The sequence below is a fragment of the Artibeus jamaicensis genome, unplaced genomic scaffold (genome assembly GCF_021234435.1).
Source record: "Artibeus jamaicensis isolate MK-2021 breed Jamaican fruit bat unplaced genomic scaffold, CSHL_Jam_final contig_391, whole genome shotgun sequence".
NCBI classification, from domain to species: Eukaryota; Metazoa; Chordata; class Mammalia; order Chiroptera; family Phyllostomidae; genus Artibeus; species Artibeus jamaicensis.
Genome location: NW_026521814.1, coordinates 32,560,642 through 32,584,735, shown reverse-complemented (window position 1 = coordinate 32,584,735; position 24,094 = coordinate 32,560,642). Strand labels below are relative to the sequence as shown.

At 36.7% G+C, this 24,094-nt stretch overlaps 2 protein-coding genes across 9 annotated transcripts in view; one reads left to right on the top strand and one right to left on the bottom strand.

The window, feature by feature from the left end:
- Nucleotides 1-5,560: 5,560 nt before the first annotated feature.
- On the bottom strand, nt 5,561-15,380 carry NDUFB3 (NADH:ubiquinone oxidoreductase subunit B3). Of its 3 annotated transcripts, none has more exons than XM_037167601.2 (3): nt 15,208-15,380; nt 8,826-8,973; nt 5,561-5,852 (listed from the first exon to the last, which is right to left on the bottom strand). In XM_037167601.2, exons 2-3 carry the CDS (start codon nt 8,969-8,971, stop codon nt 5,696-5,698), a joined length of 303 nt encoding a protein of 100 aa, XP_037023496.1. In that variant the 5' UTR covers nt 8,972-8,973; nt 15,208-15,380; the 3' UTR covers nt 5,561-5,695. The 3 variants fall into 3 exon arrangements, with proteins under 3 accessions (XP_037023496.1, XP_037023495.1, XP_037023497.1); XM_037167600.2 differs by having other exon boundaries at nt 15,122-15,208; XM_037167602.2 differs by lacking the exon at nt 15,208-15,380 and adding an exon at nt 12,845-12,895.
- A 112-nt stretch (nt 15,381-15,492) lies between these two features.
- Nucleotides 15,493-24,094, top strand: part of HYCC2 (hyccin PI4KA lipid kinase complex subunit 2) — a 59,323-nt gene continuing 50,721 nt past the window's right edge. For 3 of the 6 annotated variants that reach the window (XM_037167598.2, XM_037167594.2, XM_053665062.1), the window contains exons 1-2: nt 15,493-15,570; nt 16,406-16,439. The gene's annotated coding sequence lies outside the window, so the exon portion shown is untranslated. The other 3 variants (XM_037167595.2, XM_053665064.1, XM_037167597.2) reach the window with 2 other exon arrangements.

The window sequence follows — 24,094 nt, the reverse complement described above, 5'->3', positions numbered from 1 at the left end:
TCTATGGGACCACTTGTTTTCCGCCAAGTGAAGGAAACCCCAATTTTCAACCTGTATGTTAAACATTAGCAAAACTGAATTCATTTTTGTTAAACAGGAAAATGTATAAATAGAAGTTTAAATGTTTTTTTCTTCTTATCCCAATGGGTGCGCTTGCACATTCCCTGAGTTATATGTGTCTACCTGTGGGATCACTGTGTTAGAAAATGAATCTAGTCTCTGATAACCAAATTCTTATGAAGAAAAATGGCAAATATGATCAGTATTAGGAAATAAAAGAGAAAAATGAAGGTTAAGATTTAATTTATTTCTACTGAAATCTTTCTACCTAGCCTCTATTACAGTGAGCCTTGCCAATGTCCTCTCTCTCTCTCTGAAGTTAAGCAAATTTCCCATTAATATGCAGACTGACTGCATTTCCTTTAACACCTAATATAAAGCATCTTCCTTCCCACAGTATTGTTAAGGTCTGCATTTGATTGAAGCAGCAAGTGGATGACTGTCAATACTCCCTACTGTGTACCAAACTGTGCTTGTCTCTGCTCTTTCCATCATGTCAGTATCCTGCAACCCCTTTTTTACCTTTTTTATTTTCTTCTAATTTGTTTCTTCCACCATATTAACTTTCCACATGAGTAAATTCCCAGTCTTTTCATGTTTTTATGTTTGCACACATTTTTAATGCCACTGAATTTCTTATGTTACTTTCAAAAAATGTCTGAATCTGTTTCATTTGGTATGGCAAAACACAGTTCCCTTCAAAGTATAGGTATGCAGTAAATTTATTGTACTCATTATTTCCTCTTTTCATGAAATATTACATGCTGTACCTTAGATTTTTAAAAATTCTTACTGGTTATAGCAAGCATAATTAGAAAGTATGTAATTCTAGGAAAAGATCCAAAGCACAGAGGTTAATTATAACCAAGTCTGCCGCTTTGTAGCAAAGGAACTGATGTAAACCTGGAATCATAAATCACCTCTTAAATATGATTTCATAATAATACTTTAGGTTGCAATGCTTTTAAGCTTGTAAGGTTCTAGCTCGCTCACTCATCCAGGTCCTCTGATCTTCTGTAACACACTCATAGTTCACAAAGATGTGTTTTAATATGAGGAAATATTCCTGTTGGTTAGTAACAGAACTAGGAATTAAATTTATAGCTCCTGAAGTCCAGTCCTTCATTTCTTTAAGCCATATTGCTTTTCCTTAGCATACATAAGGATTGTGGACATAGAGTAGCTTTAGATATAGAGTTCCTTTGACTTAAGGTTATAAGAGATGTTATATCTATCCAATTTTATGACCAGCATTCCTATAGCTTTAGCATTTTCCCATAACCTTTGTACTTGGCCTTATGAACGTTCATAGTGTAAAATGTGCTCAATTGGTCTATTCTGTATCATACAACTATCTTGCTCATAGCCAGATTATTGTTACAAAGAACTGAAAACACAACTTTTTCCCTACAACCCCTCCCTCCAAAAAGATCCAAAGAATAATTTTATGGCATCTTATATAGTACTTATCACATATGACATGATAGTGTAATATAGTGGTTACTATGGGTCATGGAGTCAATCCTGAATTCAAAATCTAACTCTGAAACTTACTAGCCATGCCATCTTTGGTTTTTTACTTTACAATGGACTTGCCATAAATACAAATTGGGGCTAATACACACACGCACACACACACACACACACACACACGATCTACCGGGCTTACTTTGAGCCTTGCAAACACATAATAAGCATTATTTTCTACTGTAATTTGATTACAAATCTTAAGAACAAATAATTGCATTAATTGTTTCTAGTCCAAGTAATGGCAACAGTTGCGAGTAGTTTGTGTTTTGCAGCTCCTATGGAGTTCAGGCAATGATTTTCAAGTTAACAAAATATAAGAAAAACTTCATTCCTTGCTTCTAGCACAAGTTAGGATGGGTAAGAAAAATCAGCTGTAAGATGGGAGAGCAAAACTCCTGTTGTCCCCAGCACTGCACTTCTATCTTTTCTCTACCTAACCCAGCAAATGAGTTTACTCGTAACTATTCAGGTTATCTACTTCTTGAGTGAGCTTTGTTAACTTGTCTTTTTAAGGACATTGTCAACTGCATCAAAATTTATTGGCATAAAGTTGTTTGTAAAATGCCTTTATTGCTTTTAATGTCTCTAGAATCTGTAGTGATGTCTGTTCTTTCATTACTAATATGTCTATTTTATATCTTTTTACCTCAACAGTCTAGCTAGAGGTCAATTTTTTAAAAGATTTTATTTATTTATTTTTAGAGAGAGGGGAAGGGAGGGAGAAAGACAGGGAGAGAAACATTGATGTGTGAGGGACGTATCAATTGGTTGCCTCATGTACACCAGCTGGGAATCTGGCCTGCACCCCAGGCCTGTGCCCCAATGGGGAATTGAACCAGTGGCCTTTTGGTTCACAGGCTGGCACTCGGCCCACTGAGCCACACCAGTCAGGGCTAGAAGTCAATTTTGTTAGTGGCATCCGCAAGTTTTTATATTTTGTTCTCATTTTATTGAGTTAGAAATGTTTTCTAATTTTTTGTAAACTTTTTTGAGCATGAGATATTTACATGGGTGTTATCCAATTTCCAAATATTTGTAGATTTTTCAGATGTTATTTTAGTCTTATATCTTTGTGGTCTGAGAATATACTTTGTGTGATTTTAATCCTCTTAATACATTATATTATGGCCCAGAATACACTATTGTGGTAAATGTTCCATGTACACTTGAAAAGAATGCATGCTGTTTTTCAGTGGAGTGGTCTGTAAATATTACATCAAGCTAGTCTCCTATGATCTTGCTAGTTTTTTATTCACTCATTCTATCAATTACTGAGAAAGGAATGTTGAAATCTCTGAAGCCGAAGAACTTATATGTACAAATCATGGACATGAACTAAGGCGGGGAATACTGGTTAGAGGGGTTGTGCAGGGTGAAGGGGAATAAAGGGAGAAAAAATGGGACAAATGTAATAGCATAATCAATAAAATATATTCCAAAATATAGAATAGAATTCTATAGAATAGAATTCCAAAAAACAGAATTCATTATAGGGTAATTTACTTACAGGGATGTAAGATCAGAGCAGAAAGATGACCCAGCCATTCTGAACAAATTATTCCTCATTACCAGAAACCTGTTTAATACTGTTTACTAGTATACCTTAGGTACTAATAATTGACAAGACAAAGGGACAAAGAATGCAATATGAGCTGGAGGCCATACCTCCTGGTGGTCTTGTGATGGATGATTGTTTACAGTTGGCACTAGCACCATTTTGATATTTATCTTGGTTGTCATGCCACTCTGGCCTTTACTAACAACAATATTTATGGCTACTTTTTATGGAACACAGGTAATCATCAACTAGAAGGTTTCCTTTCATGTTTGCTAAAGACAGTGAGCTTAGTCAAAGTTCACAGTATGAAAGAAGTCCCAGACACAAAGACGAAGCTGCTTTTCTGTTCACAGCCAGATCTATTCAATGAGCTGGACGGTATCATTAAAATCCCAGGTTCTCTTCTCCTTCCCTCTTAGCAATCCACAGTATCACTTTCATGAAAGGCTGATTCCCCTCATAGTCACAAGTAACTGCCATCCCTCACTGAACCATCTTGATTTCCTTCAAATGTTTGAAGATTATTTTCACACCATTGCTTTGAGTTCTCTTTTCCTGGATAAAGGGCCTAATTCCTTTGTCCACTCATCAAGTGACACATCAATATTCTTGCCTACCTCTTACACCTAGATCCTGGCGAGGGTCTTCTAAGACTGTGGTGTCAATGTAAGAAATGTCCAAACCTGTACACAATTCTTATGAGCTCATCTGAGCCAAACTGATGAGCATATATTGAAGAGCAAGATCTCAAATGTTCCCGCTCTGTCTTTAAAGGGAGTTTCATGTAAACAGCTTACAATTGGGCCTTGCTTTTTCCCAAGTTAACAATCTGTCTATTTATTTTTATTAAGATGTGGTACCTAATATATACAATGGAATACTACTCAGCCATAAACTGAAATATTGCCATTTGTGACATGGATGGACCTTGAGAGCATCATGCAATAAAAAACATTTTGCATTGATCTGAGATGGCAAGGATAGGGGGGTTGTAGAGAGAAAGAGAAACATCAATTTATCGTTCTACTTACTTATGCATTCATTGGCTGATTCTTGTATGTGCCCTGACTGGGGATTGAACTTGCAACCTTGGCATTTAGGGATGATACTCTAACCAACTGAGATACCTGGCCAGAACAAGACAATCTATCTTTTAATTGGAGTGTTTTAGGATTTAAATTTTAGGCCATTTACATTTAAGTTTAAATCTACCATCTTGCTATTTCTACTTGTTCTATTTTTTAATTATATTTTATGCTACTAAACTGTCCCAAGTTTTCCCCCTTAGCTCCCCTCTGCCCAGCATTTTGTTCCTTGTTAAACTCTTTCATCTTCTTTCAGTCTCTTATTGCATTTTACCACATTCCACTTACAACTATCAGCTTATTAGGAATTCCTGCCTCACTTATTTAGTGATTTCTCAAGTTTATATTTACAAACAAAAATTTACAAAGAAAAAACACTCATTTTATATTAGCTTTGTTATTCAAGCAAAATACAGGAGCCCTCTTCAACAGTTTTAAGTCTCAACTTTAGAGATTTAATTAAAAATTTAAAATTCAGTGATATGGAGAAAATGTCTAGTGTATTGTTAGACATACAGAAAAAAATGTCAAACTTTTCACAACATGGGAAAGAGGACTACAGTAAGAGTGAAAACATCACAAGACAAATGAACATGATAGACATGTCAACCAGAACTGCACAGGAAGCATTTAATAGTGTAACCTAGGTCTCTCTAAACCAGCTGCAAAAGATAGTAAAAGCAACAAGGCCATTTAAAAACCTACTAGAGTACTCATACGTTCATAGCAGCTAAAACACAGATGTAATCCGAGTCTACCAATGAATAATGGCTAAGCAAATTTGACATACACATACAATGGAATATTATTTAGTTTTAAAAAGAGGGGAAATTCTGACACATGCTATTGTACAGCATGAATGAAACTTGGGAACATTATGCCAAATGAAATAAGTCAGTCACAGAGAGACAAATGCTGTATGCTTCCACTTACATGAGATGGTTAGACAAAGTAGTCAAAATCACAAAGACAGAAAATACAATGGTGATTGCTGATTGAAGGGGAATAGGGAATTATTTTTCATGGCTGTAGACTTTCTGTTTTAAAGGATGAATAGTTATGGAGAGAGATGATGGTGATGATCATACAATGTAACAAATGTGCTTAACACCACTGACTATACACTAAAAAATAGTTAAGATGAAAAATTTTATCATAATTTAAAAGTTAGAAACATCCTGTTAGAAACATCCATTTGTTCAGATACATGCTGGCTGCCTGCTAATGCAGAATACATTGTCACTTGTACTACTCAACCTCCATGTGTCCAAAGCAAGTCTGAATGGCTGGAAACACTTTTTTTTTTTTTGAAAGAAGGACAAAAACAGACTGGCACATGTATTTTTTATTAAATCTTACTAGTATTCTTTAATGGACAAACACATAGATGAGTAGGCTACAGTAAAGAAATCTTGTTTTTATGAGAGTTGAGAAGCCACTAAGATACTTCCAGACATTATCTTCAGTGATGCTTCTCGTCTTTATTCTGGGACTCCAGGAAATACTCAGCCCCTACAGCCACCACAAACGCAGCAAACCCCCACTTGAATCCCTTCAGTATTGCACCAACAAAGGAAACATTGTTTGCAAAGCCACCCATGTATCTCCAGGCTTCATTGCTAGAAGAAAAAAAGGGAAATTATAATCACACACAACTATGTACATTAACTGAGTAAAATACATTTAATTTTCACCTTTCAAGATTTTATTTATTTATTTTTAGAGAGAGGAAGGGTCGGAGAAAGAGAGGGAGAGAAGCACCAACGTGTGTCTGCCTCTTGTGCATCCCCCACTGGGGACCTGGTCTGAAACCCAGGAATGTGCCCTAACTGGGAATTGAACCAGCAACCTTTTGGTTCACAGGCTGACACTCAATCCACTGAGCCACACCAGCCAGGGCTAATTTTCATCTTTCTAAGACGTAAACACAACCTTGTAAGATAATCTAAGTGGCCCACAACACGAATCTTTCTGCGGGATAGGATAATTAGATCTATATGCCCATGTTTCACATATAAAATAGAAGAAAAAAACACTTGACTTCACATTCACAATCATAATACTCAGAATTTTATAAAATTCTCAAATGTAAAGCTTTCTTTGATCCTATGCATTGCAGATCAGCTGTGTGGCTTTGCCCATACTAGTCATTACAGCATCATGGAGAGAGGTAGAGGGTATTAATCTTTGCTCTGCCACCTACACTAGATTCTTTTAGGGTGAGCAAGTTACCTAACCTCTCAGGGCCTATTTCCTCTCCTACTCATCAGTCTCCTAATGATGATTACTATCTACCTTACAGTGTTGTTATAAAGAATAAACAGGGTATTGATTGATATATTTTGGCACAGAGAGTATGTAACATTTGACATTATTATCACTGCTAATAAATTTCCCTGTCATAGAAGTTTGAGCTTTAGAAAACTGATTTCCTACTCTGGCAATCATTCTTCTGAGTACCCTAAACAAAGATATAAACATGTCAGAGACCTCTAGTGGAAAAAAAACTTTTCTCCCACAGGTGGGGATAAGTGAGTGGAAATAAATCATGTTATGAAGAATAAAAGCCCTTAACTTTAAAAATCTGACTTACTAGAAAATGAGAGCTAATCAAACATCATTTAGATACCAAAATCAGACGAAGACATTAAAAAAAAAAAACTACAGAGGAATATATCCCTCATGAACAGAGACTCAAATATTCTTAACAAAATTTTAGAAAATTGAATCCAGCAATAAATGCAAAGGATAATATATCCTGATGAAATAGGACTTACTTCAGGAATTCAAGACTGGTTTAGTTTAATCTTTGAAAATCAATGAGTAATTCATCATATTAACAGAATAAAAAAAAAACTATGTGAGCATCTCAATAGATGCAAAAAAGCATTTAACAAAATTCAATACCCATTAATAACAACAATAATAATAATAATAGCAACTCACAGTAACCTATGAATAAAAGGGAAATTCCTCAACTTGACTAAAGGTATCTATGACCAGCCTACAACTAAGATTATACTCAGTGGTGAAAGACTGAATACTTTCCACCAACTAGGACAAAAACAGGAACGTACATTTACACCACTTTTATTCAACATTATACTAGCAGCATTAGCCAGTAAATAATGCAAAGAAAACAGAAACTAAACGTTTATAAATTGAAAAGGAAGTAACACTATATTTGTAACACAAAATGATCACTTAAAAAGTCTAAAAAATCTATTAAAAAATGTTAGAACTAAAAAGTGAATTTAGCAAGGGAATAGGACACAAAGTCAGCATACAATACAAAACTCAATTATATTTTTATATATTAGCCAGAACAATTGGTAATCATTTACAATAGTATAAAAATATGAAATAATTCAGGATAAATTTAATAAAATAGGTACAAGACCTTATATAAAGCAATACAATACTGCTGAAAAATTAGAGGGTCCCAATTGTCGATGAACTAGAAAATTCTAGTGTTAAGATATCAATGATCTTTAATTGCACTATAGATTCAATAAGATCCCAAATAAATACACTTGTAAAACATATCTGATAAAAGGACTTAAATATTAAGAGCATAGAGAGAACTTTCATAATTCAAATAAAAGACAAACACCTTGTTAAACAAGGTATGTAAACCTTTGATCAACAATGGGCAAAAGATCTGAGCAGCCATTGCACGCCCCCAACACACACAAAGCACAAATGACAAACACTGGAAAAGATCATTATGATCATCAGTGTTCATGGAAATGCAAGTTAAAAGCATAAAGAGGTATCACATTCACTAAAATGGCTAAAATTAAAAGACCTATAATACTAAGTGTTGATGGGGACATTGAACAACTGAAATCCTCATAATATTGCTAGTGGGAATGCAAAATGGTACCACCACTTTTGGAAACAGTTTGGCAGTTTTTTAAATGAACATACACACACTTATTATATGAATCCCACTCTTGGTATATACCAAAGAGAAATAAAAACATTATGTTCACATACTTATATTTGAATGGTTATAGCATATTTACTCATAATAGTCAAAAACTGAAAACAACCCCAAAGGCAATTAATTGATGAACTGTAAACAAAATGATGTATATGCACACAATGGGTATTACTCAGAAATAAAAAAGAAACTACAAGTTAACAACATGCGTAAGTGTCAAAGTCATTATACTATGTGAAAGTGTTCACAACAAAAGACTACATACTGTATGATTGCAATTGTATAAAGTTCAGGAAAGGGAAAACTATGGACACAAAAAGCAAATTAATGGTTTCCAGGAGTCAGGGGTAGGATGACACTGAGTAGAAATAGGGAAAGAAGGAACTTTTTGGGTTGACACAAATAGACTCTATCATGATTGTGGTGGTGGTTACATTATTGTACACATTTGTCAAAACTCATGGAATTAAACACTTAAAATGGGTGAATTTTACTGTATATAAATAGTTCCATAAAAGTGATTTTGAAACTTTAATGTAAAAATCATTTTCAATTATTTTTTAAAAAGGGAAATACATAAAAAAGAAACAGATACTGATTCTCTATGACAAATTCTTTAAATTCTGAATTATTTAATTATCCTCACCGGGCCCATGGATCCCTTAGCCCTCGTGCAGCCAGCTTCTCCTGTACAGTTTCTAATGGTGTCCCTTCTATCTTCCATTGTTTATAATCTGGAAGTTCCATTTTACTGTGACCATGTTCGTGTCCATGTTCATGTCCATGGGCCATGTCTATAGAAGATTAATATGAGAGAGAAATAGCTCATTGTAGATATTAAATAACCAAGTTTACTATTGTTTTTTAAAAAAGAACCAATATAAATACTTGAAAATTCTGAGTTAAGAGATTTTATAAAATAGCATTATTATCACATAACTAGTGTATGTCCCAGAGGTTCCTTACACTATCTTCATTTTTCTGGATTTTTTTTTCTTTTGCTGTTCTGACTGGGTGTTTCTGGCTGCATATATTCCAAATTGCTGATTTGATGGTCAGCTTTATCTACTCCACTGTTGATTCCCTGTAAATTATTTTTCATTTCAGTTAGTGTATCCTTCATTTCTGATTAGTCCTTTTTTAAGCTGTTGAAGTTCTAAGTTCTTTGAACATCCATATCACCACTGTTTTGAACTCTATACCTGGTAGTTTGCTTGCCTCCATTTCATTTAGTTCTTTTTCTAGAGATTTCTCCTGCTTTTTTTTTTTTTTTAATTTGGGACCTGTTTCTTTGTTTCTGCATTTTGGCTGCTTCCCTACGTATGTTTTTATGTATTGGGTTAGAGCTGCTATCTCCTGGACTTGGTCGAGTTGTCTTGTGTAATAGGTGTCCTGTGGGGCCCAGTGGCACAGCCTCCCCAGTCACCCAAGCTGGGTGCTCTAGATGTGCCCCTCTGTGGGCTGTGTGCACTGCCCTGTTGTAGTTGAGCCTTGACTGCTATTGGCGTCACTTGAAGAGATTAATTCCAAGATCGATTGGCTGGGAAGACCAGTTGTGACTACACTAGAGGAGCTACTGTGCTGGAGTTGATCCTATGGAACAGGGCTTGCTTCAGTGGGGTTTTGGTGTTCATGGAGTCCACTGCCTGCACATGTGGCTTGTGGTGGTGGCAGTTATAATATTGCATGGTCTGAAGCTGTCCACTGGGTATACCAGCTCTGGGGCCTCCCAGCATGTACAAAGTCAGTCACCACCTGTGTCCTGCTGGGGCAACCTGGCATGAACTACAGAATAATCTGCAGATGGCTGCTATTTGTGCTGGGCTTGGAGGTGCCCAGGAGTGGCCAAGCTGCAAACCAAGGCTAGCTGCCTCCAGTGTTGAGCCTGGGGCCACTTAGTGAGGGTGTGAGGTACACAGAGGCTAGATGCTGCTTGTTTGCAGGGTTTTAGGAAAGTCTGAAGCTTGAGTTAAGACAGGCCATTCACGTGAAAATCCACTAGAAACAGCTTGGGTGGGTCTGCAAGTTTGGTGGAGAGGTGTCTCAGGGATTTTTCAGGTTGGAGCAAACAGTGATAGCCGGGTTGATGGTGCCCACCTGCCAGCTCTGTGGGGAGAGGGCTCATCAAAGGAACAATGGCTCCTGCCAGTGCTTTTGTCTGGGAGAAAGTTGTCCCTGGTGCCTTTGAAGCTGTTATCCCAGTGCTGGAGCTTAGGATGTAAGATTTAGTCCATGTGTGGGCCTTTTAAAAGGAACTGCCTGGGACTCCAGCAGCCATCTGTCTAGAATTCATCCTGGTTTTACAACCAGAAGTTATAGGCACTTCTTTTCCCAGCACTGGAACACTGACCCTGGGGGCCTAGTGTGGAGCTGGGACCCTTTGCTCCTCAGGGGGTAACTCTATGGCTGAGATATGCCTCCTGATTTTTATCTGAGGCTTGCAGATGCGGGCCCAGCCTGTTCCATGTCTCCATCCCTCATACCAGTCTCAATGTGGCTTCTTATTTAATCTAATAAGACTTGCATTTAGCCTGATTTCAGGAGGTCTGAATGGTGGTTCTTCTGTACTTTACTTGTGATTTTGATGTGATTGTGGAGAATGGGAGTATTGCATTTATCCATGCCCTCATCTTGGCTGGAAGTGTCTCCACTTCCTCTAATTCAAACATCTTACTAGCATTATTTTATAGATAATATAAAAACAAACTTTAGCTCAGTACCCAGTTAAACTGCTATGAATTTCAAATTAAGGAGGAATAAATTAGTAATGCTACACTGTAAATTTATATAAGGTTAGTAGTAGCAATTCTATAATTGCTGTTCTCCAGAAATAAAGCCAAATCAAATAATTATTACCATTATGTTTGCATTTATAAATATGAACAGGTCCAATGATAAGGCAGGATTCTTAAACTGCATTTTAGAAGATAGTGGTAATTATTAGACAGTATATACTAAAAGTACATTATGTAAAGTGCTCATTTCATTAAACAATATTTCCCAGAATATAGGAAAAAAACTGTACATACTAATTCTGACAAACTAATATTTAATAATTATATCTAAAGACATGTTAAGATATCACAAACTATTACCTTGATGATTTTCACATTTAAAAGAGAATAAAAACCAATATCCACCAAACACAAGTTAAAACTACAACATTCACAACATTGAATGAAACATTTAATCAATTACTTCATTTTTATTTGGCAGATTCAATAATACAAAGGAAAAAATTACAGTTTTAGATTTCAGACTGACCTTTGAAATTCAGTACCGTATTACAAAAAACTTTTAGAATGGTTTAATAACAATAATAATGTCTTGGCTTCTTCAAACCATGTTTAAAAAATATTTTTCCAGCAATGTTTCATTCCAAAAATGTTTGAAGAGATTACAGGCCAAACCCTTATTTTGGCAAATGTCAATTCTAGACTATTAACCCTAACTGAGTATCAGTGTACTTAGAAGAGAATACAAAACAAACATCAAATTTTTTTGACAAAAGTTTGATTTTGAAAATAAAAATCAAAATATTACCATAGTATGTCTCAATTTTATATCACTATGTGCAAAATATTAGGTCATTTGGAAGATAAATCTTTTGAAGAAAACATGACAGTATACATAATTTTCTCTAAACAAATTTCCTTTAATAAATCTAATGTGTTTTCTCTTATATCTAATTAACATATTTCAATACTAAACAGAATATTTCAATGACCTTTCAGAAAGTTGAACAACACTATTTCTAGAAAACTTTTCATTTCCTTTAAAAAATTATTTCTACTTCAGAACAGCCACAAATCAAACAATCCACTTGTTTATCCTTACCACTTGAGGGACAATTTTGGAATTCTACTTAAGTGCAGACTTTGGTGCTGTACAGATCTGGCATTAAAACCTGGATGCACCACTAACTGCTGTAAAATTCAGGGCAAATCATTTAATCTCTTTAAATTTCAGTTTATTCATATAACATGAAGATAAAAGCTACCTTGCAATAGTGTGAGAAACAGAGAAAGCACATGGTGATGTGCCTTTCACTTTCACACCCTGGTGGTGAGAATGTGACTTAGCACAACCCCTCTGAAAAACTGGCATGACCTAGAAAAGCTGAGTGAACATTTGAATACCTTATGGCCTAGCAATTCCACTCCTAAGTATACATATTCTAAGTCTGCACTGTCAAGTATGGTAGCCACTAGCAGTTGAATGTGGCCAGTGCAATTGAGGAACTAGACTTTTTATTTCACTGTAATTAATTTAAATTTAAAAACGGATTCTCAAATTAATTATTGGAAAATATATGGATTTACTTTATCGATAGTAAATTTAATAAAATATAAACAGATCAAGTGTTTATATTTGTGAAAACTTAGCATACAAACATATTCTGCCAGTATAAAATACAGCAATTTGAAAACAGTATGAAGAAAAAATCTCAATAACTTTTAACACTGATTACATTTTAAAATATTTTGATTACATTTGAAATATTTTGAGTGTACTCACAAATATATTATTAAATTAATTTTGTTTCTTTTTACATTTTTAATATGGTTACTAAGAAATTTATTCTTTTTTTTTTTTTTGAGAGAAGGAAAACAGATGAGAAAGAGTGGGAGAGAAACATCAGTATGAGAAACAGCAATCAGTTACCTCTCACATGCACTCTGACCAGGACTGAACCTGCAAGCCAGGCATGTGCCCTGACCAGCAATCAAACCAGCGACCTTTTGCTCTGTAGGACAAAGTCCAACTGAGTGTTGGCTGGTCAGGGCAGTTATTAAGAAATTTTAAATTAGATATGTGCTTGTATTACATTATCAATGGACAACACTCTGCTCTAGAGAAACTCTTGCATGTAGATATCAATATATTTTATAAGAATCTTTTAACCACACTGTTGATGGTAGCCCCAAATAGTAAACACCCAAATATCCAACAACTGATTAATTATAAAATAGTCCCCCAAAGATTAGAAAATGAAAAACAACATGCAACAGTATGAATGCATCTTACAACTATAATAATGGGAAAGGGGTGAGTCATAAAAAATATATATACTTTTATCCCATTAATTTAAATCGAAAAACCTAACTCATTTTTTAGGAATGCATCAGATGGAAAATTAAAGTAAAAAAACGAATTTTTAAAAAAATTTCATTTATTTATCTTTAGAGGGGAAGGGAAGGAGGAAGGGAGAGAAATATCAATGTATGGTTGCCTCTCATGTATCCCCCACTGGGAACTGGCCTGCAACCCAGGCATGTGCCCTGACTGGGAATCAAACTGGGATCATCTGGTTCACAGGCCCTCCCTCAATCCACTGAGCTACACCAGCCAGGGCCAAAAAAGTGAATGCTTATCACAAGTCAGGATAGTAGTTACCTCTTGGTGGAGGAGATAAATCAGAGCTCTACAGGGAGCTTTAAGGTGGTGTTTTTCAACCTATTTTTAATTCTTGTACTCTAAAGGAGCCTCTCATGAACAGTTGTTTTCCTTATCACATTCTCACCCACATCCCCAATGAAATTTTGATACATTGTATATGTACGTATGTATTATGGCTCTTTGGAAGGGCATAAACCATTGTAGTATCCAAGATTTCACTCCCCTTCCATCCTGGCAAAATCAATTTTCATCTGCTTAAAGGTCAATTACCTCTTTTGAGAATGCATGTTCTAAGTCACAGGTGATGTTTATTTCCTAACCTGAAAGGTCATTTACACAAGCATTTGCTTAATTATAATTCTTTAAAATGTATTTATGTTTTATACATCTTTCTGCTATGTATACTTTGTAATAAAAAGTAAAGTTAGATAAAGTGACAAATTATGCCAAGGACTCAACAATAGGTGATTATTTCCAGTTCAGAGATGTTCAAACAAGAATAGCAAGGAAATTAGTTTAAAAAAGAAAAACCTAGCTGTGGCTAGCGTAGGTCAGTGGATTGAGCAGGGCCTGGGAACCAAAGGGGCCCCGGTTAGATTCCCGGTTAAGGCACATGCCTGGGTTGCAGGCCAGGTCCGCAGTGGGGGCCACCATAAGAGGCAACCACACATTGATACTTCCCTCCCTTTCTCCCTCCCTTCCCCTCTCTCTAAAAAATAAATAAATAAAATCTTTAAAAAGAAGAAAAAGAAAACCATGTAATCATGAAATTTAAAAAGCTATCTACTTATGTTTGGTGTGAACCTGTAAATTTCATGAAGATCAACCTCCAGTAAAACAGACTGGAATCCCTAAGAAAGAAATAAGAGGATAATGCCACTTATATTACCTGTAATTTTATGGTTTACCAAAGACTCAAGTATATATCTCAATTTCCTCTCATTTTTAAAATTGTGCATACTATTAGAACATTAGAAAATAAAAGACAAATGGATGGACTTTTCGTGTCTTTTCCGGTCCCTGCATCTGTGTACGATGCAACTTTAAAACAGTAGAACTTTTAGAGTAAATCACTACAAAAATGAATGTGACTTTATGTTTTACTTTTTTCACTTTAACGCTGTGCCAAAAGCACAGCGTTTTCGTACCAGAAAAATTTCACTTAAAACTATTCACATTTGTGAGTCAAACATTACAATTATTCCTACTTTACAAATTTTCGATATGAAGGCTGTTCTGCCTTTATTCAATTCAAAGGTAAACCAAAAAACACGAGGTAGGGGAGGCAGTGCTGGTGGAAGGGAAGGAAAAAAAATATTTTCACTTAACGACCACAGTAATTCTGCCAGCATCGTTTCACAACCACCCTTCACCACTCCCGCACTTCACAGTTCTCTCCCGCTAGTTCTTCCATCTCCTTCCCTCTGGACCTACTGTCCCTTATCATCCTTCTTTATTTAGCCTCCCCCTTTCTAAATTCCCCAGAATAGCGTCTCGTTCTTATTCGCTTTCAAAAGATGTCCCACCAGGTCTCTAATTTACCTGACAGCAATCTGACCTCTCAGGACATTCAATATTCAACCCTCCAGCTGGAGCCAAACGGAAACGGAAGTTGTCATCTCAAGTACCTTTCGCCAGGAAAGCCAAGATGTCATTTAACGTTCCGGTACGGGGTCACAGGTTTATGGAGGTGACGCGAAGGGGGTTGAAAGCCGACAGTGTTTCCGCATATCTGTGCATCACTACTCTAACTTCAAAAAAAGAAATTGCGGAGGGCAGAAGGGCGGGAGAGAGGGGCTGTTTTCCTGGCTTGGAGACCGGAATCCTTAGCCATTGAACAGAGGGGTGGGCCTTGGACATGCTGCAGCCAATAAGTGAGGCTGTTGTTAGAGCTTGGACTCACCCAGTGGGTGGGCTGGTTATTGCGCTGCAGTGGGCTGGCGGCTGCGGGAGGCGGTGGCGGTTAGAAGCCAGCGACAGCAGGGTGACAGGTAGGCAGCTACGCTGTCTTTGGCAGACACAGAGGGCTTCATCAGGAGGGATTTTAATCTCCTCCGGCTGCAGATGGGATCTGCATATACAGAGAGGATCTGACTAGGGTTGTTAGGGAAGGTGGTAGCCGCAGTGTTGGTGGTTCCGGAACCTGTCGTAGACCAGGTAGCCGCTTGGGAGGGTCGTGGGGAGGAGACGGCAGCTGAGGCGAGCGGAGGCTGAGCCCAATACGGCGACTGGGGGCGGGGGGGGGGGCCTATGGCGGGGGGGGGGCTGCGCTGGCGCCAGCAACCAGGGGAGGGAGGCGGGAACAAGACAGTGTCGTGAGGGCTGGAGGAATTTTTTGCACGAAGCTCAGATAAAAGGATGCGGCATTTCAGGCACCCGAGAGAAATCCTTAGGGCCCTTTCTCTGGGTGGGAAGAAGAAGCGGAGAAGAAAGATATTTGCTGGCCATCAGATCCTTGAAACTCTTTACATATTACATCTAACCCTTGGGTGTTACATACCCTAAAAAGCTACACGAGTACATTATATAATCCTTGGCTGTTATATACCCTAAAAAGTAGGTTGTCCCTTTTGGAAAAGGAGGTCCGGTAACCTATTGATGTGTCAGAATAGTTTTTTCGTTGGTTACAGAAAGCCCAGCAGGCTCTGTAAGCGTAGACGCGTGAAGGATAAGATAGTCACGAAGACTTTATCCCAAATATGGACTTGGGTTGAGAGATTTGTTAGTTTGAGATGAGCGTGGCCAGGTTCACGTTTTGTAGTTCATGGATTTATTTGTTTTGAGGGTCAAGGCTGATTACAAATACTTCTTTTTTCTCATCTTCAGGAAAGTGGGGAGCCTCAAAAATCTATAGTGGGAGGTAAGTGCAGATTGGAAAGTGACGAAAAAATCGTTGTTAGATTTTTACCCCTAGATATTATGGATACTAGAGGTCTGAAAATAAGGTGGTGGTCCAAATGGAGAAGGGGAAATGCAAAAAAGTCATCTTTTAAGCAACTTGTTGTGTAAATCTGAGAAATGAGTTATGGATTATTTATTAGGTTTAAAAAGTATGCTTTATGAACCTCTTGACTCAGGTAAAATGTATTTACAGACATAAATAACTGAATTATCATGTTTTTTTTCCTGGGTTTTAATAATTAATTCCTTGCACAATGAAATGTACAGGTAATATAAGAATTTCATTAAGCCTGTTATGGAAGGACAAATTACATTAAAAACTTGGCTCTATAGCTCACTGGAAAACAGTTTTAAAAGAAGCATTATAAATTGCTAAAATGTAAGCTGATTGAAACGTTGCCTTTTACTTAGAAGACAAGGACTAATGTAGTATTAGCAGGTGTACTATAATTTTCATTTTTCTATTAATAGTTTATAGTAGTATATACCAGAACCTAAATCAAAAATTTATTTATTTGTCTAAATATCATTTGGTAAGAAGGGGTGGATCCTTGGAGTTTATTTTAGTTTTGAAATGCTGAGAGTACTGTGATATTTATCAATGCTTTAGATTAAAATGTTGACACTTGGTGTTTCGTTGCCTTTTTACTTTTTTGCAAGGATAATACTATCTCTCAGTCACAAAGAATACTTTTGCTTGTATTTTAGTAGTGTGAGTACCCGCGAACAAATCTGCTTCTATGTAGTGGTGTGCGTGTGTGTGTATGTGTGTGTGTCTTATTATGTAATCAGCCTACTAGAGCTGTCTTAGAGAACTAATGGCTGATTTTGAATGGCCAGTAGGTGTCATTGTAGAATGCAGTAAAGTTGAACAATTGAGTAGGAAATTATCAAGTGATTCAAGAAACACTAGTCCAAATTAAAATATAATAATAATTGGCTGATTGTTTATACAGCCAATTATTACTATTACTATTATTTATTATAATTAGGAGTCCACTTTTTTTGCCTTTGTGATATTGTTTTATTTATTTTATTTTTTAAGTATGTTTTATTGATTATGCCATTACACTTGTCCCATTTCCCCCCTTCATGCCCCTACCCCGACATTCCCCCCTTTAGTTCATGTCCATGTGTCACAAGTTCTTTAGCTTCTACATTTCCCATACTATTCTTGCCCTCCCCCTGTCTATTTTCTACCTATCGTCTATGCTACTTATTCTCTGTACCTTCTACTCCTTCTCCTCCTCCCACTCCCCTGTTGCTAACCCTCCATGTGATCTCCATTTCTGTGGCTCCACTCCTGATCCAGCTGTCTGCTTAGTTTGCTTTTATTTTAGGTGTGGTTGTTAATAACTGTGAGTTTGCTATCCTTTCACAGTTTGTATTTTTTATCTTCTTTTCCTTAGATAAGTCCCTTTAACATTTCATATAATAGGGCTTGATGATGATGAACTCTTTGAACTTGACCTTATCTGAGAAGCGCTTTATCTGCCCTTCCATTCTAAATGAAAGCTTTGCTGGATAGAGCAATCTTGGATTGTAGGTCTTTGGATTTCATGACTTGGAATACTTCTTTCCAGGCCCTTCTTGCCTGCAAGATCTCTTTTGAGAAGTTCGCTGCCGGTCTGATGGGAATTCCTTTGTAGGTGACTATCTTCTTATGTCTTGCTGCTTCTAGAGTTCTCTCCTTCATTTTAATCTTGGCTAATGTAATTATGATGTGCCTTGGTGTGTCTTCCTTGGGTTCATCTTATTTGGGACTCTCAGAGCTTCCTGGACAGAAGTCTACTACTCTGACACATTTCAGTATTGGAGCTCTTATAAGGAATTTGAAATAATGGTTATAAGGAATTTGAAACAGTGGCTATAAGAAAGTATAATTGTTTGCTCTAAAATGGACCTTGAAAGCTTGTTTTTAAATCCAACTCAAGCCATCTTCACATTCAATAGATTTAGCCCAGGAGATTGTTTTTAATTCAGTTCTGGCATTTTACAGTAATTTAATAAGTTTTAAGATAATTAAGATTTTCAGCCTGACTGAGCTTTATAATAGAAAAATGAATATAAATAATAAAAAACCTGATGATAATAAATAAAATGATGAACCATGAGCAGAAATCAATGAGTCAAAAAAAGTTAACAGCTGCACAAAATAGCACTTTGTTATCGTTCTTTCAATGCAAGAACAGATGAATTTTTGTGTTTCAGTGTCTATGGCTTCTTAGTTTTTTTGATACCCAAAATAGCTTATTTTTTACATTTTTATCTGGCTAGTAGCCTATGTGCTTTTCTCAGAATGATGAACTGAACATTTGCTGTTGTCTAAAATGTGATACAATGGATTCTAGAAGGAGCTGGCACAGAAAGCTCTGAAAGTGGCTTACAGCTGGTGTGATTACAACCCCTTATCTGCAGAGCCTTCTACTAAACCCTCGTCACTTTGTAGCTCTGCTCCTTTTGCCTGCTATCGATATAATGTTAAACTAGAGTTGGACCTAATTCAGAAAATCTCTGTGAAAGTGGAGTTTATATATATATATTCAGAATAATCTAGGAGTGTTTTTAAACAGGCACACACACATCATCTCCACTACCCTTCAGAATCTTAGTGGTAGGATGAATGTGAAGGAAGGTAGATATACATATTTTGACGGAAAAAAAATCTCCAGATGATATGGTACATCATTGACTTCCACTTTCAAATCATTGATCTAATTCAAAGCTCTCTTACTTGTGATATGAACCAGTAACAGTAGTTTTTGCTTGAGAGAAAGGGCTGCCAAATCTACCAATATTTTTATAGCTCAATACATTTTCACTCTTTAATGTCATAGCTGGGATAGATTTTCCACTTAGGAGCTAAAGTTACCAGAAATAAAAATTTTGCTGAATGTTTTGGTTTGGATTAGTTTTTACTTGGCATTTAGCTGCTTTCCATAAACCAAGCTAGTTTCTTTTGTGATTCAGACTTGTGCTAACTTGCACAGATATTTACTTATATCTTGTTCTCTCAATGTGTCTGAAAGCTATCTAATTCTAGAATCAAACTACAATTGGAAAATAAGAATTGGAAATTTTCTCAATTAAAGGTCTTTTTCAATATTGCAGTGATACAAAGAAGATATACATTTGGCTTTTGCATAAACATTCACTTTGATACATAGTAAAACTTGGAATTGTGAATGTGTTGACTGACAGAGGTCCTGCTTAGAAATTCATGCTCATTTTTATGTATTCTAGACTTTCTATTTGAGTATCTATCTGCCACAAAGACAAGTGCTAGAAAAAGTAAATGTGTAGACTTTAATTTTGGAGAGAGGAGTAAAAACTTAATTATGTAATATATTAAGAGGTGTGACTTTGATTATTTATAGAATTATAAATGTTACCATTGGGGGAAACTGAGCAACAGGTACATGGTTACCTTCCTGTCTGTAATTATATCAAAATTTTTTAAAATTTGAAAGAGTTGTTATAAGGATTAAGTAAGCAAGTATGTGTAAGTTTCTTATTACAGTACTTGGTGTGAGTAAATACATAACAAATATGACAGCAGCAGCAGTGATAGTTCAGGCCTCTGACTTCTTACTATACCTCTCACCAGGAACATTCTAATAGTCTTCTTACTGGTCACCTCACTCTGTCTTTCTTGCCTCCAGAGCACTCTATAATGCAACCAGAGAACCTATCACATTTCGGTCACTTCACACAGAACTCTAACATCTCCCCGTGGTACCTTCATACCTTAATTTCTGTTTTTTAATCATAGTAGAATGAAACATTGGAGTCAGCATGACCTCCAGGATATTATAATAGGTCAGTTAAAGATAAAAACAGAAAAATCTCAAGTAATTTTTCTCAGTTTCGAGAAACTATTAAGTATTGTTGTTTTAGAGTTTATTTGGTATTGCAGCCTTATACACCATCCCAAAGTGACCTAAGACAAAAAGATTGATTATTTTTCATGATTCTGTAGATTGGCTGAACAGTTCCTCTGTTGGTTTCATTTGCCTGTCCCGTGCAGTTGAATCTACTTGGAAAGTTGACTGAGTTGGAAGGTCCAAGGTATCCTCACTCACATGTTTGCAGTTGGTGTTGCTTGTCTGTTACTAAAGTGCTGCAGTCTTCTCTGTGTGGCTTCTCATCCCTTAGTAGGCTACTGGCATCCTTACAAAGCATTCTCAGGGTAGTGTTCTCAACAGGTGAAGGTAGAAGCTGCAAGGCTGCAAGGCCTGTTTGAGGCTTAGGCTTTGAACTTACATTAATATAATGGCCCTTTACCATATTCTATTGGAAGGACCTCCGTCTCAACCAGTTTGGGCTGCCATAACAAAGTACTACAGACTGGGTGGCTTAAACAACAAACATTTCTCACCATCCTAGAGGCTGGTAAGTCAAAGACCAAGGTGCCAGAAAATTGTGTGCCTGCTGAGGGCCCACCTCCTTATTCTGTGGTGGCTGTCTTTTCACTGTGCCATCACATGGCAGAAGGGGTAAGAGAGCTCTCTGGGTGCCTCTTTTGTACAGGCACTAATCTCATTCAGGAGAGCTCTACCCTTATGACTTAATCACCCAACAAAGACCTTACCTTTTAACATAATCACATTGCAGGTTACTATTTCAATATATGAATTTTGGTGAGATGCAAAAATGTCCATAACAGTGGTCCATGGAGCGATGGGACTATTTTCTATTTTCTTAATTTAAGGATGAAAAACAGTCCAAAAAATGACACAGTTGTGATAAGAAATTGTGAAAAGTTTTGCTGAGGCTTAATAGTAAAAACAAATACCCAAGTACGAAAGATGTCAAGTGGCAAGCAAGGTGAGACATTTGGAATCTTGCAGTAGTCTGCCTGGTATGTGAGAGAGTTGTCCTTATCTGATTGTGGCGCAATAGCAGTGTTTCCTGAAAACTTAAAGAAGGTTCATCTGAAAAACGGTCACTCATTTTTTTATTTGAAAAGGTTTAAACCTAACCTTTTATTGTTATATAATTTGGTCTTTGTAGTCATAGTTTTATATGCCAAATTACTTTTCTAAGACATAATTCCCAAATGTTGTCAAGAAATTATAGTACTGTATTATGAAATCTTGTCAGTGTGCTAAGCTGCAATAACATCCCTCCAACTGAACTCTAATGGTGGTGTTCCTTCACAGAGTACGGGCTCTTTGTTCAGGCTTGCTTTCTACTTTACTCCCATTTCTGTGGAAATACCGCGCACTTTATCTGCATTAGACCGGAGCATAGCTGAGATGGCTGTTGGTGTCTTAGACCACACATTTCTTTCCCGAGTCTCTTTCTTATTAGTTAGGAATTGTGGCTGGCTACTAGAAACAAAGATAAGAAATAACCATTGCTTAAACAAGATAGTAACTAAGCCCTCTCTGGTGTGGCTTGGTAGATTGAGTGCTGCCTGAGAACTGGAAGGACTGAGGTTCGATTCCCAGTCAGAGCACATGCCTGGGTTGCACGCCAGTTCCCCAGTTTGGGGCATTCAAGAGGCGATTGGTGTATCTCGAGTACATTGATGTTTCTCGCCTTTTCTTTCTCTCTCCTTTCTCCTCTCTCTAAAAATAAATAAATCTTTTTTAAAAAGAGTAATTTTTTTTTGGCTTGTGAAAAAACATTCAGAAATTGGCTGTGTAGGACTGATACTGCAACTCTAGAGTTGTCAAAGACCCAGTCTCCTCTCTTTTTTGCATGCGGCTTCCATTTTCAAGATCAAAGAATGGTTATCCAGTGATCATACTCATGTTCTAGGCAGAAGGAAGGAGAAAGAAAGGCAAAGGACAAGAGGGGCATGCCTTACACTTTTAAGAAACATTTCTAGAATTCCCCATACAATATTTCCTCTGATCTAATTGATCTGGACTCATTTAGCCATAGTAAGGTTCAGAAGTGGCTTTTAGCTGAGCACATAGACTAGAACAGTAGGGTCTAGGGTAGGGATCTGTATTAAATGGGGACTAGTGATCTTTTGGGGGGCTAAAAACTTTGAAAATTTATTAATAATTTACATGGTAGAGATTTTTAAATTGAATTTATTGGGGTCATATTGGTTAATAATATTATATAGATTTAAGATGCATGGTTCTATAACATACTACCTATATATTGTATTGTGTGTTCACCATCCCAGCTCATGTCTCTTTCTGTCACCACTTATTCCTCTTTTACCCGCCTCTCCCCCATTTCCCTTCAGTAATGACCATACTGTTATCTGTCTATGAGAGTTTTGGTTTGGTTTGTTTTTTTGCTTAATCCCTTCACCCTTTCTACCCAGCCCCCACCAACCTCCCCTCTGACAGCTATGAGTCTGTTTCTATTTTGTTCATTAGATTCCACATATAAGTGAAATCATACGGTACTTGACTTTTCTCTGACTGGCTTATTTCACTTAGCATAATACTCTCCAGTTCCATCCATGTTTTCACAAAAGGCAAGATTTCCAAATCTTGGCTATTGTAAATAATGTTTCAGTGAACATAGTGGAGCATATATTCTGTCGAATTAGTGTTGTGGGTTTCCCAGTGATTCCTGGGAATCACTGAGTTATAAAGTAGTTCTATTTTTAAAATCTTTGAGGTGACTCTACACTGCGTTCCACAGTGGCTGCACCAGTCTGCATTCTTACCAACATTACATGAGTGTTCCCTTTTCTCCACATCCTTGCCAATACTTATTTGTTGATTGATTGATGATAGCCATGCTGGCAGGTAGGAGGTGAAATACCACGGTTTTGGTTTGTGTTTCTCTGATGATTAGTGACATTGAGCATCTTGCATCTTTTCATATGTCTATTGGCCATCTATATATCCTCCTTGGAAAAGTGTCTGTTCAGATCCTTTGCCCATTCTTGAATTGGATTATTTGTTTTTTTGGTGTTAAGTTTCAAAAGTTCTTTATAAATATTGGATATTAACTCCTTATCAGATGTACTGGTGAATATGTTCTCCCATTCTGTGGATTGCCTTTTCATTTGTTGATGGCTTCCATTGCTGTGCATAAAATTTTTAGTTTGATGTCCCATTTGTTTATTTTTTCTTTTTGTTTCCTTGCCCAAGGAGTTAGGCCAGAAAAAATGTTGCTACAAAAATGTCTGCGATTTCACAGCCTGTCCTTTCTTCTGGATTTTTATGGTTTGAGTCTAAGATTTACATCTTTAATCAATTTTGACTTTATTCTTATGTGTGGTGTAAGAACATGGTTGTCTAGTTTTATTATTTTGCATATATCTGTCCAGTTTGCCCAACACCATTTATTGAATACACTGCCTTTATCCCATTGTATGTCCTTGCTCCCTTTATTAAATATTAATTGACCACAAAGGCATGGATGGGTATTTACTGGGCTCTCTGTTTTGTTACCTTGGACTATATGTTTTTATGCCAGTACCATGTTTTTTAATTATTTTTTATTGATCATGCTATTACAGTTGTCTCAGTATTTCCCCCTCTGCCCACCTGCACCCGACAACCCCCACTCCCTCAGGCATTCCCCACACCGCCGTTCATGTCCAGGGGTCTTGCATACAAGTTCTTTGGCTACTTTATTTCCTACACTGTATTTTATATCCCCATAGCTGTTTTGTAAGTACCTATTTATATT

What these genes read in the sequence shown, in the direction of transcription:
- NDUFB3 (XM_037167601.2), bottom strand. Translation starts at nt 8,971, where the DNA reads ATGGCCCATGGACATGAACATGGACACGAACATGGTCACAGTAAAATG. An exon ending in CTAAGGGATCCATGGGCCCG is followed by an intron (nt 5,853 to 8,825) that starts GTGAGGATAATT and finishes TTTTTCTTCTAG; the next exon opens with CAATGAAGCCTGGAGATACA.